This window comes from Aulonocara sp. 'chitande type north' Nkhata Bay, linkage group LG20 (genome assembly GCF_057382095.1).
Source record: "Aulonocara sp. 'chitande type north' Nkhata Bay isolate Kocher_YH1m ecotype deep benthic linkage group LG20, A_spYH_male_GT1.1, whole genome shotgun sequence".
Taxonomy (NCBI): domain Eukaryota; kingdom Metazoa; phylum Chordata; class Actinopteri; order Cichliformes; family Cichlidae; genus Aulonocara; species Aulonocara sp. 'chitande type north' Nkhata Bay.
The window spans coordinates 3,921,855-3,935,402 of record NC_141363.1 but is presented as its reverse complement, the minus strand read 5'-3'; the positions used below and the strand labels follow the sequence as shown (position 1 = coordinate 3,935,402).

General features: G+C 39.9%; 1 protein-coding gene across 1 annotated transcript; it reads right to left on the bottom strand.

The window, feature by feature from the left end:
• Positions 1 to 188: 188 nt before the first annotated feature.
• Positions 189 to 4,601, bottom strand: mmp9 (matrix metallopeptidase 9). Its single transcript, XM_086277359.1, has 13 exons — positions 4,265 to 4,601; positions 3,876 to 4,114; positions 3,632 to 3,780; positions 3,400 to 3,528; positions 3,137 to 3,310; positions 2,854 to 3,027; positions 2,578 to 2,751; positions 2,338 to 2,493; positions 2,059 to 2,248; positions 1,822 to 1,952; positions 1,587 to 1,737; positions 1,379 to 1,482; positions 189 to 1,242 (listed from the first exon to the last, which is right to left on the bottom strand). Exons 1-13 carry the CDS (start codon positions 4,400 to 4,402, stop codon positions 1,124 to 1,126), a joined length of 2,028 nt encoding a protein of 675 aa, XP_086133485.1. The 5' UTR covers positions 4,403 to 4,601; the 3' UTR covers positions 189 to 1,123.
• Positions 4,602 to 13,548: the final 8,947 nt, after the last annotated feature.

The window sequence follows — 13,548 nt, the reverse complement described above, 5'->3', positions numbered from 1 at the left end:
TTGAATTGTTTGGTTTATATGTCACATCAAAGGTAAGAGGGGTTTTGAAATGATTTATTGTGCTCTTATTTTTTCTGGCATTTTAACACAAGTGTGTACACTTTTCACTGTGTATGTTTTAGCTGTCTTGAATTGTCTTCAAAGCATTTCAGTGTGTTTTTAGTGAATGATTAATACTGCTCACAGGGTTAAATTGTTTTCACAGAAAGTTTATTGCATTGATAGGCAAGACTTTGATAGAAACATTTAGGGATACATCAACATATTAATATCGATTGATATCGGTCTCATTGACTTCCACTGGCCTATCACAAACAAGATGGCAATCACTGATACTAGTTCATGATATCTCTTGTATCGCATCAATTTTGATGGCTAAACAGATTAATATTCTTAATATTCAAAGATAAAGTAATGAACTGTTATTTTTAACAATGGCAGTTCTTTGTTTTCTTTGCACAAAGGGTGAATAAATAATAAACCAATACAATCAAAACAAAAACATCGGCTATTGGCAAACTTCAAATTTTGATCATATCAGTATCAGTAAAGAAAATATTTGGTGCATCCCTACAAAATGTATTAAACCTCTTAAATAATTTATGTGTAGGAGACATACCTTGTCTTCCAGTGCAAGTAATTGGCTCTGAAGCCATTTTCAGAAAAACACACAATAATCGTACAAAACAAATAAGTTTGAGACAAAAATAATATTAATGTTAGATATTGCTATAAATATCAAAATAATCTAATACTGTTAATAGTCTGAGCCTGTCAGACATGGTAATTATTTTGCAGCTCCGGGGTCTGAGCCAGAGCGCTGTTAAGAATAATTAAGTTTCTGTTATAGGCCACCATAACCATCAGTTCACAGACAATCAGACTGAGGGAAGGCAGTGCCAAACATTGCAATTTGCTCTAGTGTACTGGGACTTTGGCACATTTTTAGGCCGGCGCTACATGTTTTATAACCAGTATGACTGAAAGACAATTATTCACATCCCAGAAAGCACGTAAATCAGCACAGCAGGTGCTACACAAAAACACTGTCACATTCTGCCAGACAGCAGCTGGGAGAAATGGGTACCACCACATTACAACTCCCAGCTCAGTATGTGTGTATTCAGTAGCGGGTGTCTGATGAGCACTTGAGCAGGTCATATTTGACATAGCCAACACGGTCCACCTGCCTGCGGGAATTCATACGCCAGTAGAAGCGATCCCGGCAGAAGTAAGTGTGACCTATAAGGAAAATAATGAAGTTAATATAAATTAAAGCAAACACCCTAAAGTGCTCTACTGCTGTTTTTTTTTTATGTTTTGGGGGGCTTTTCCCCCTTAAACTTAAGAGAAAATTTACATTTTGTAGTTTATTTACCTTGGTACTGGAATACATCATGAGCATCACTGGGGATACCACCAAAGACAACATCAGTAAACTTTGGATAGCCCTTGTCGATTGTCTGGGCCTTCACATCCAGCCTGTTTAGATCAAACAAAACAAAGAGAGAAAATGTCATTAAAATGGCAAAAAAGTAGCAGTTTTCTCTTAAATTCAGGACTGTCAAGGCTGAGTTTTAACCTACCTCCAGAAGTTCTCCCCACTGAAGAGCAGCACTTTGCCTTTCCCCCTCTGCAGAGCTCCCTCCACTTTCTGAATGTTGTTGGGCAGGCCTAGTTTCTCAATGCTGCGGGGACCCAGAACATTCTGTCCTGTGTAAACCCAGAATCTGCTCCCTGTAAACAATAAAATGATCATTATTAGACCGTCAGCACTGTTGGCTAATACAGGCTGTTAAACATTGCATGAGGGTTCATTACCTGAGAAGAAGTACAATTTCTTGGTCAGACTATCCTCAAAGGCAGAGTCGATGACAGCTGGAAGAGCAGGCCACTTGTTAGAAATAGAAAAGGGCCCTGCATTGCTGCTCCCGGACATCTTCCAGTAATGTCTATAAAATTGACACACAAAATTTAACATTTCATGTGCTTGGAAATCTTGTTTTTACTTGTTTGGAAAAGAAGAATGCGATAAAGTAGGATGAGTAAGCTGCTCACCCATCCTTGAAGAAATGTAGTTCTCCTTGAATCACAGTGATGGTGTCAAATGTGTCCTGCTTGCAGGCATCTTTGGTTGGATCCACAGGTACTGCAGTAGTGGTGGTGGTGGTGGGATCAGTGGGCTCAGTGGGCTCAGCGGTAGGCGGTTTGGGGTTAGGTGGGGTGGGCACAGGGCCAGTTCTACTTCCTGAAAAAATATATAGTTTCATGAGAGATATTGCTGCGAAGTTAGGTACATTAACACTTTAATGCCGCATGCTAAGAAGAAACGCTTACCATAGAGATACTGAATGCCGCTAATGTCATCGCTATGCAAGGAGAAGTCTTCAGCATAGCTGTACATGGGGTACATGAGAGCTTCTCTAATGTTGGAGTGATCCAGGCCAAGAGCATGTCCAAATTCGTGGGCAGCCACCAGGAACAGACTATAACCTGTAACAAATATATTAAATATTATTAATGACTAATGATTCATTTTAACCTCCTCTTTTTTTCTGCCTTGTGTTTGTTGCTCACCCTGGTCAGGACAGAAGCCCCATTTCTGGTCATCATCATAGCTGTCAGTGGTGCTGCACCACAGCTTGCCATCTCCTCGTCCCTCACTTGTGCATGAGTGATACTCCTTACCCAGGAACACAAAGGGGAAGTGGCAGGGATCTCCCTCAGAATTTCCACCAATTACAGCTATATCTGGATAAACAGAGACATAACAGCAGCAGTTAAACAAAAATAACAAGGCACTGTGGCAGCACTGCACTGCATTTATGTGTTGTGGTTTATGTGTTCCCTCACCACGACTGGGACAGAATCCATATTTCTTATCCTGGTCAAAGTTGCCTGTGGTGGCACACCAGCGGTAACCATCACTGCGGCCCTCTGTGGTACAGCTGTCATACTCCTCCCCCAGAAAGGTGAAAGGGAAAACACATGGAGCTCCACCAGCATTTCCATCAAAAGTGTATAGAACTGTTAGGGTGAAAAGAGAATAGAAGTCAGCATGTCACAAAAGCAAATCCGCTTATCTGGGTGACCTGTGACATGTGATTTGCCTTGGAGAATACAGTGTCAAGCTTACGTTCACTTGGGCAGAAGCCATATTTCTTGTCCTTGTCGTAGTCAGCTGTGGTGGAACACCATGGCAGATTGTCTGTGCGGCCCTGTGTGGTGCAGGTGGAGTAAGATTTGCCCTCAAAACTGAAGGGAAAGTGGCACGTGGCGCCATTCGCATTTCCAAAGTGAGTCTTCACAACTATATAGACAGAAGAGACCGGACATTTAATTACATTTAAAGTGAACACTAGGGGGAGACAAATGCTTGTTGCCGGTGTTTCTAATTACCTGCTCCTTTCCCCAAGGTCCAGAACTCATCATCGTCGAAGTGGGCGTCTCCCTGAATACCCTCACCAGGGGGGTAGGCATGGGCTAGAAGGCCATCCTTACCATCAAATGGGTAGGGGTCTCCGTGGTCTGAATAGAAATGTGCACTTCACATTAGTGTTTGGTTTTCTATGCAACTATGTTGCGTCAGCGCGCATAAAACAAATCAAACGACCATCGTAAAGCACATTACCCTTTTTCCCAAACGATATCATGATGTCAGCCGTGCCGTCATAGAGACGGGTAAAAGTCAGAGGGGTCACATCACTCCACACCTTAAACGCTCTGGCAAAAGCATCGTCAATGATAGCGCTATCCATGTCTGGGGAATAGTTAAGGATCCTGTGGAGGAGATAAAATAACATACACAGTCAGAACTTCGTTGCACAGTCCGCCCCTTACATAGTGAACTCAGTGACTTTTTTTTTCTTGCTCACCTATAAGTAACATCTTTGTGGTCCCACTTGAGGTCTCCTGCAAAGGTTTGATAGTTGGCCACATCAGGAACTCCGCAGCGAGGTTTTTTCATAGCATCCAGGGTTTCTTTATCCAGCACCCCAGTCTCCTCCAGCCCCAGCTGATTCTGCATCCTCTTCAGAGCCTTGGAGGTGGACACCATAGACTGGAAGCCACTGCGTTCCACAGTATTCATGTAGCCGAAGTTCTTTAGGTAATTCTGGAAGGAGAACACGACAAACCAACATTACTGTGTTACTGTTACAATCCTTCTGCAGAAATTAACTTTATCTGTATTTACACTGTCTTTCTGCAAATATCCCACTTATGCAATTTTATTCTGTCTGAATAAAATAGCCCTCATACTTACTTCTGCCAGCTCCGAATCAGTCATGTTTTTGGGAATGTCTCCTGGAAAGGTGACAAAGACGGACTTCAGGGGAAGGCTCCATCCGTTTTGTGTGCTTATGCCCAAAAGTAAACACACAAGTAAAGTACAGCATCTCATGGTGAGATCTACTGTAGGCTGGCGCAAAATATAACAAAAATATTTACTAAGAGTTTTCAGTCAGCAAGGACTCAGACCAAAAGAAACAAACTAAAAAAAAAAAAAAGCCAAAATGATTCTCCTCTGATGTTGGATTTTGCTGCAGCTTTGGCTCCCTTCTTCGTTTTGACTGGAGGCTCTTGCTGTAGTCTTGCTGTGATGTGCTGCTGGTTAAGGGTTAGGGAACCTTGTATTTATACATCAAAAAACTCTTAGTCACCTGACCTTATTCCCCTCCCACACAAAAACCGCATCCCTCCTACATACATTTTGGCAAACTGCATTAGTTGAATGAACATAGGGACTTTCCAAATATCCACTTTTAGCTTTACATATAACAGCTAATGAGTGACTGACCTAATGTAGTTTTGGGTAGATTTGTCAGACTGGAAATGAGTGTTACTGAATGACTACCTGGCAATGGCTGATAAGACCAATTTTGGTAAACAGCAATGCTTGTTTTGTGTTTTGATTAAAATAAATAAATAATCTATGATGCCAGATACCCACAAAAATAATTAGGAAATGATGAAGTACTTTGAAAGTTTTATGTGTTTTCAGCCATTCAAAAAGCACCAAAAAAACCCCCAAAAACACCATAAAAACCATTCAGGAAATAACAAAAGAGATTAACATCATTAAACAAAAAAAATAAACAAAAGGTTAAATTTGAACAGTGAAGTTGTTTTTTTTAAAAAAAAATTTGTATTTTTAAAGCATAACACACTCATCGTGTCATCATGGGACTCAGCTAGACACTTCTGTTATTTCTGCTCAAATTATTGATATAAAAAGATTTCTGCTTCCACTTTTTTCATAAATACAACTTGTTTCCTCTTTTTGTTAAGTTTTGAAACCAAAGGAAACATGAAACTAGGTCAAGCCAGACGCAGGATCGCATTGAAAACTTGGAAAGAAAATGTTGCTTTGTTAAGGCAGTAACCTAATGATTTCTTGTATTTGCTGCATTAAGCATTAGTATGTATCATCATAAATGGTAACAATGAAATCAGCACGCACTCACATTTACTTCCTTTGCAGTTTACATTTTTGCAGTTCAGATTTTTGGGAACTAACTGCTTCATCATTGCCTGCCAACTACTGGTGCAACATCTTCAATTGCTTTATCCCCAGAATGACTCAATTCATTAGCAATTACTAACATGTCCTATTTGGCAAGAAGCACTGCGTCAAATGTTTTTGTATTCTTCCCATAAAGCTCTCATGCACGCATTGATTTCATAACAATTTGAGACATCACTGAAAAACACATAAACACAGATATGACTTAAGGAAAACTTGTTTTTTAATCTTTAATCTTTAGAGAATGCCAACTATGTGTACTGCTGTGTGAATGTTGAACCATGAAATGTTGATATTTTGGGAGATGTGAATATCAAGGTGGGAGAGGATGTGTCTCAGCCAGCATGCCATGACTCACTTGTTCTCACATGAATGGTCAAGACTACAGATATGGGGCTTTTTGTCAGTGAACACATCCTTTCTACTGTGCAAACATGTTTACTTAGTACCTTCACAGATGCAGGAAAATAAACAACTCGTTTTGCAGAGTCAAAATGTCTTGTGTAAAAAGCAGAGAGGGTATGTCTTGTCCAAGAACTTGAGAATAATGTTTTACTAAGTAAAGTGAATGACTATAAGATCAGTTGGCTGTAAATAGAACTAGACTGAGTTTTAAACTTGGAAATGCAAAGAACTGTATGCACATCCTCTGACCTAAAGCTGTTGGGTTACCTTTTTTGGTAAAGGAAATGGTGTGCATACAGTATTACTGAAGAGGAGGGTTGAAATTTTGGACCTGTGGTTTATTGAGGAAGATGTATTTCCGCATCTCTGAATTCATGGTTTCCTGGTGTGGGTGATGCTTCATACATTTTGACACATACATCCTTTGTTTGCCATTTGGTAATGTTTGTTGACGTACACTAGAAATGATGTTATCTTCTCACGAAGAACATATTTTTAATTCTATGTCTGCAATTCGCTTTGTTTTCCCTTGAACAGCAGCAGTAATGGTCCACATCTTTCACATATCTGTAAAACTTCCAGGCCATTTACCTGTCTCCATTAAAGTCACATGAAAAAGAAAGTGCACACTTTTTGACTTCTAAGGTTAAGTATCACGAGAATCATTAGAATTATTAAATACAACGTCATGAGAAAAATGTATTAAACAAAAAGTTTTGGCTAAAATGCAGAAACTGTGTGGAAACTAAGTACTGCTTTCATAGGAATTAAGAAATAGCAGCCAAAGAGGGAAGACATCAGCAAAAATCTTTGAGAAGTAACTGCTGCTGCTTATCAATGTGGGAAGAGTTTTAAGACAATTTCCCATTAATGTCCATCGTGTGAAAAGTGGAAAGCATTTAAGTCTTCCATACATCCCACCAAAATCAACCGAAGGTCAGACAGTGCAACACTCACATCTCACACCCTACAACCTTTAGTTAGCATGTTAAATGTTTAAGTTCATGACAAACAAAAAGTATTCTAGAGTCAAATATGAGACCATCTGTCGGCCCACACGGGGTCATGCTACAGGACAATGGTCCCAATCACACCAGCTAATCTAAAACAGTGTGGCTGACAAAGAAAAGAATCAAGGTGTTGAAATGACCCACTCAATGTCTAGATTTCAACCTGACTAGAATGGTGTGGCAAGACCTTAAGAGAGCCACGCGTTACCAGATGTCCACAAATCTCAGTGAACTGAAGCAATGCTGGACAGAAAAAAGAGCCCAAATTCCCCCACAATGATGTGACAGACTGATAAATCCTATTACATCACTGAAAACAATCACTTCAAGCTGAAAAGTTGCTTTTGCTGCAAAGCTGGTTCTACAAGCTATTGAGTCACATGGTGCAGTTTCTGCATTTGTTGTGGTTATTGTTAAATAACTAATGATATGGCACAAGACAGTATGCCATTCATTATTGTTCATCTCAGTATTTAAATAATTTTAGCACCTGCACAGAACCAATTTTTATATTATGTCCTGATATGTAAAACCTTAGAACTGAAAGAGGATGTACTCTGTTTTTAATGTGTATATTTTACATTGCTGTGTAAAGAGTTCATACTTTAACATATTTTAACAGAATAGCAATAAGTAAATAAATAAATATACTGCCACTTATATTTGGCGATATGGCTCTTTTTTTGGACACACATCCCTACCTTCCAAGTACATACATGAAAAAAAGGGAGGACTCCAGTACAGTATTAAAACAGATATATTAAGTTAGTCACAAAGGAGATGGAGGCTGGGTTTCAAAGTGGCTTGCAGGTGGCCAGCAACTGTAGGCACATTATATGGAACATTTGCAAGTTGAATGTGTAGAAATTTATCAGTTGAACCATTAGCCATTAGCTTATATGTGCTGGCAGTTGATCTACCGGGACTGTATCGGAGCTTGAATTCTTTGGCCTTCTTGACGTTATGCTCACTTTGATTTAAGAAGAATGAAAAATGTCAGTGTTCCAAATTTTATGACATTTGTTGCCTTTACTGACTCCTACTAACAAACCTAAACCATGTTATTGCAAATGAACTGAAAAATGTACCCGTCTAAAATGTCTCATCTTGCCAGCTACATTGTAGCACACTGCATGCCCTGATATTCTGCTATATCTTTGGGTTCACTGATTTTGTTCAGTGCAGAATAAAGCAGTTCTATTCAGCCTCAAAGCAACAGCTGACATAAATCTCTCTTTAATGTAATGCCCTTTCCTCCCTTTTTTCTTCATTTAACATGATCTAACTGTTATTTCTGCTTATTTGTAGCTCCGGAAAGGATTCCCAGATCTCGTTTCAAAACATCTGCCTCTGATTTCACATGGCGTCAAAGGTTTAATGAACATGGCTCCATGCATTTTAACAAATGCCACATTTCATTTGGTTTCACCACTGTGCTCCCAAAAAGACGTCTGGCCGAAAACCTTGAAAAATACACATTTTTGCATGGCATCATTCCAAAATTCGCCCTCATTCACAGCTCAGTCTGTTGGCACACACCACGTGACCATATGAGGTGGCCGACTGCGTCAGCAGTGAACTGGATAATATCAGAGTGGAGTTGCTAGACCCTCACAGCTAAAGTGGGTTGGATTTTTTGGATTAGGTTTACTGTGCAAATGACTAACTTATGTAATACCAAAAAAGTCATCATTTGTGGCCTCTGTGTATTTTCCCTGGGGTTGCTAAAAAACACACACACATGCAGATACTATAAAAACACCATTTTATAGCCAAGAAATGTTTTGAACGGTGGCAGCAGAACTGTGTGAGTGTTTCACCAAAGTGTAATTCATACCCTCATTTTTTTCAGCCAGCCTGGATTCAATGTTTGCAGTTTTGCAACTTTGCCCTTAATTGTTAACATGCCCTGTTTACTTTAAAACTGCCTTGTTAAAGCAAATTGTTTATGTCTTATGGTATGTTACTAGCAGGCAGTTCACTTCCTGTCTGCGACAGTTGATGTGGTTCCTTGGCTAGCTTCGTTTTTCAGCTGTGTTGTATTTTATGACGACTGGCTTGCTGACATTGTGGTGGGATTCAGAGATTGTGCAACAATCAGGAGCATTACTTGGTTTGATGTGGAGGAAATGTAACCCCGTCACCACGTCCAGGTACTTTACGCAGCCTGTGCTGAGTCTGCTGAGTCTTGCAGCTATTCTGGGAATGGTTTTGTTTTTACGCATGTTTATTTTGGTTTTCCAAGACAGGCTCTGTATTTCTTTCTTTTAATTTTGATCGCTCCATGTTCTTCAGTTCATTACTACAGTAGCAGTGAAACTAAAACAGTTTTTACCCGTATGTCTCATGTATTGTCTCTGAATATCTGTAGCACTTCATAATTTGTCCAGATACTATGCGTGCTTGTGGGTGAAACTGTCACACTAAGATCATTGTAGCACAGCACACATAACAAATGACACAACCAAAACAAAAACTGATGAAAACAAGTCAATGCCAGGGGCGGAAACCATGTTGTGCCCTCCGATCCCTCAAGGGTCACTCATATAACAGCTTGTCTATAATGAGTCATAAGTCAGCGTGAAACACTTGACAGAAATATTTCCATGAACAGACTTTACACAGTTGTCATAAAGTTGAATAGAGTCATATGAATACGAGTGTAGGAGCACAAGAGGCTGGAAGTTTGACTCATGTCTCCCTGGATCAGTAGACAGGAGTAATTATTCTACTTCGTCAATGATAATCAGAATGCAGGCCATTAGTTTGGGAATATTTCTTGTTTATTGGCACAATATTTTTCCATATCATGCTTTATTGTACAAATCTAATAAAATGTTGGGATGTTAGGAGATGGGAAAAATGGATACAAAAGTGGATACAATTAAAATATACTTATTACTATCGTCAACATCAGGGATTTTATATGCTAAAAAAACAATAATAGTGATGCTGACAATCCGAACAGTAGCAATTCATCCATTATCATGTTTACTCTAAAACACACAAGACAAAACACTGAAGCTCTTCTTCTTCAACTACTCCTTCTTTAACTTCTCCAAACTGTATCTATGGTTGAGTTAATCCTGAATCTTTCTTCAGAATTCTGATGATGACAGGAGATGATGACTACACTCAGCCAAGACATGTGGAAATAAGTTTTGAAACACGGTGCAGTGCAAACCTGATTAATGCAGTTCAAATTTGCCATGTTCATGGTCCAATTATTGTGTTATTTCCCTGGCACAGAGTCCATAATGACTGCTACAGTCATAGCCTTCCTCTGCGTCTCAGGTACTCTACAGGATTGGGACACACTGGCACTGATTAATGAAACAGGATGTGACAGAGAAATCTCAGACCAACATGAGTACATGTAAACTGGTGTTTTGTAAATACTTGCAGAATCAGCTCAAGTCTTTGAGAACATGTAGCTTTGTTCAACTATCATGAAAGAAGTCACGAAGAGAGATGTATACTTTTACTTCATGTTTTTTTTTTAGATTAAAACATGAAACGGGGAGTCATAAAAGGAGAAAAGGGCCACAGCAGGAAGGGAACTGGGTATGTTGTGGTAGACATTCACGCCTTAACCCCTAGGCCACCATACGACCCCGGGGAGATATCGTTTTAAATAATGCTGCAGGCAATTTGTGTGAAGTACTGTCATTATATAATATCACTAAAAAGCAACAGAGGGGTTTGGCTGAGAGCCACTTGTGGGGGCAGACAGTGTCTGCTGCCACCGCAGAACAAGTTAAGGCAGGCGGAGTAATGTTGACTTTAAGGACAGCCATCTTTCACCACCACCACCATTAAAAGCTAATTACTCCCAGTCATAAGCAGTGGCCTTTTATGAGCGGGTGCCAACCAAAGCACAGCCACAAGGAGTGACACCATGGGCTACGGTGGGAGCTCTGATTGCCCTAAATATTATTTTGGATTGTTTAACTGCATATGGAGCAACGCCTTCGTAACTCTTATAAAGAGTTGTTTTTTTCAAATCTGCCACAAGGAACAGGGAAGGAAAAACAGTTAACCGTTACACTCCCAGAATGCAAAGCTGAGCACGGCAAAGTCTTTTCAGCAGGTTTTTAAAAACCACAATCTCAGAAAAATGGGAAAAGAGTCGGGAATTTCCCTGTCCTCATTAAAAAAAAAGTCCTGAGAAAAAAGCAGCTGATAGCAGGTGGGAAGTGAGTCAGACAGCAGTTCAACTGCCTCTGCACATTTTACTTTAGACTTGTCGAGGCAGGCAATTATCCCTCCCTCTGATGTGTGTTTGCTGGTGTTTGCGCTTACTGTTACCATACGTGGGGCTGCAGGGGTTTGAACTCACACAGAGTAAGATAAATGCAGCATTTTCCTTCGGGGTAAAAACCTAGATTTGCACACAATATGTGTCATTTTCCGGCACTGCAGTAAACAAGTCGAACCCTGCCTGGTTGTGGTTATACATCTGCTCATGACTCTTCCTGTGTCACTGAAGTGGACAGCGCTGCATTCAGCGTAACATTTTACCATCACGAACTTGTTTAAAGTTGCCTGAGAAGTGGAGCAATAAAAAACACATTGTCTCTTTACAATGGGGACAGAATTTTAGGTCTAGTGACGGTGTGTGGGTGAGCTTCTGTGGATGTGGGAAGATTTTCTGGAACATACTGTAGGATCAAGGTCAGATAGTCAAGAACTTCAAACAGCTGGCTCGTGCTCAGAAACCAAAGGAAAACAAAAATCTTGTTTGTGATCAAAAAGAGAGATGATATCCTGCCTTAAAATTGTGCAAAATCTTGATTTAGTTTTTTTTTTTGCTGAATTGTACAAAGAACATTGCCAAGTTAAACAACGCATGTTCTTTCATAGCTAAGAAATCATATAAGCAGCACAGTTTAGCATGTCATTATGTGTAGCAGTGCTGTGTTTTCTTTTCCCTGTGCCCCCCCACCCCCACCCCCACCCTTTTTTTATAATTAGTTCCTGTAAGGGCGCCAAGCAGGTCTTTGGAGCTGTCATCAAAACTATTTTAGATTTTAAAAAAAAACACTGATCTGTCCTCCAGAACCTGCAGGAGATGCTTAATGAGGAAGTCGGAAGTCAGCCAAATCAGTAGCAGCTTCTCTTGGAACCACCACATTTTAATAAACTTAGTACTAAGTGCATCTTCACCAGTAGGTGGCACTCTGTCATAAGGGCAGTCAGTGAAGACAAAGGACAGCACTCTGGTATAGGGAATTAGTGTCAGAAAGAAAATGCACCACTAAGCTTTAACAGCCATACTGTCCATTGATCTCTTATTTACCCAAAGAAGGAACTGCGGAGCTAACAAAGCAGACAATCATCATTTCCTCAACCTGCTCCATAAAAATATCATTTTAAATCAATCCAGTGGATGATTTAGTGCATCTTCTCTTTAGTCTGGGTTCACACAGCAGGCAATGCCCTCCCCACATTTTACAGCCTGCTTCAAGGCTGCGTTGTCAACATCCTGGTGCAGAGATTAGCTTTTTCTTCTTTCGTTAAAAAAAAAACATAACAAAAGGAGATAAAATATTGATGCTGTTCTAATTTTGTAGGCCTTTTTTGGTGAATAATTGATTTTTACTGGAAAGTAGCTTGTTTAACTGCATCAATTTCCTTGCACCGATTTATAGAAGTAGTTTCATTAATGCTCTGAGATTGCCCTGGTTTTCTGTTAAAACACCTTTATGTTTATTTTGCAGCTAAACGGGATTTCACTTAATCACTGTGCTGTAATTGCTCTGTGACATACTGCCAGTAATATGCTGCATATCATTACATCTTAATAGGCAATGTTCGGCTGATACTGAATGCAAATTTTCCATCTGCTGCAAATTTTCATCCACACATTTTGTTTTTTTGGTGGGTTTTTTTTTCATCTGCTCATTTATGTTCATTGATGTGAATGTAGCCTCTCATTAGCTGCAGTGCCAACCAGGAATTGATGTTCCCAAACTGCTGCATCACAACGCAGAGGAGTCTGACACAGATGTTCTTGCAGCGGAGGCGGTATTGGTGGCCTTGTTTTTATGACTGATTGCTTCTCTGTGAAGTCGCACATGCATAACAAAGTCAACAATAGACACGAGCATCATTCTGTGCTTTACTGTATAACACATAGTAAAGTGCTGGCATGACTTTACAGAACTGTTTTGTTGGTGTTATCCTCATTTCATTTTCAGGGTCTGTTTCAGCTGCTCCCTGAGACAGATGTTGCTATCATGTATAAGTGTTTTGGTGAGGTGATGTGTTTCTTGTTGTGCAGCAGCACTGGGGGCAAAAGACACTTGCTTATTTATGATGCCTGATGAGATCCCAGGTAGATCAAACCTCTCCTCCATTTTTAATGAAAATGTTTCTTACAGGAGCGAATACGCAATCACTTCATCCTCTTTTGCTGGAGTTTAAGGGAGAAGCGGAATAGCCATGTTGGTTAGAGGTTTATTGACTGAAAGCACAGCTGGAACAGACCACCCAGAAGAAATATTGATCCACATACAGTATTGTGCAAAAGTCTTGAGCCACACCTTGTATTTTTCTAAGACAATGGGAAATAGGTTCAGCATTTTGCAAACGTGAACAAAAATACAG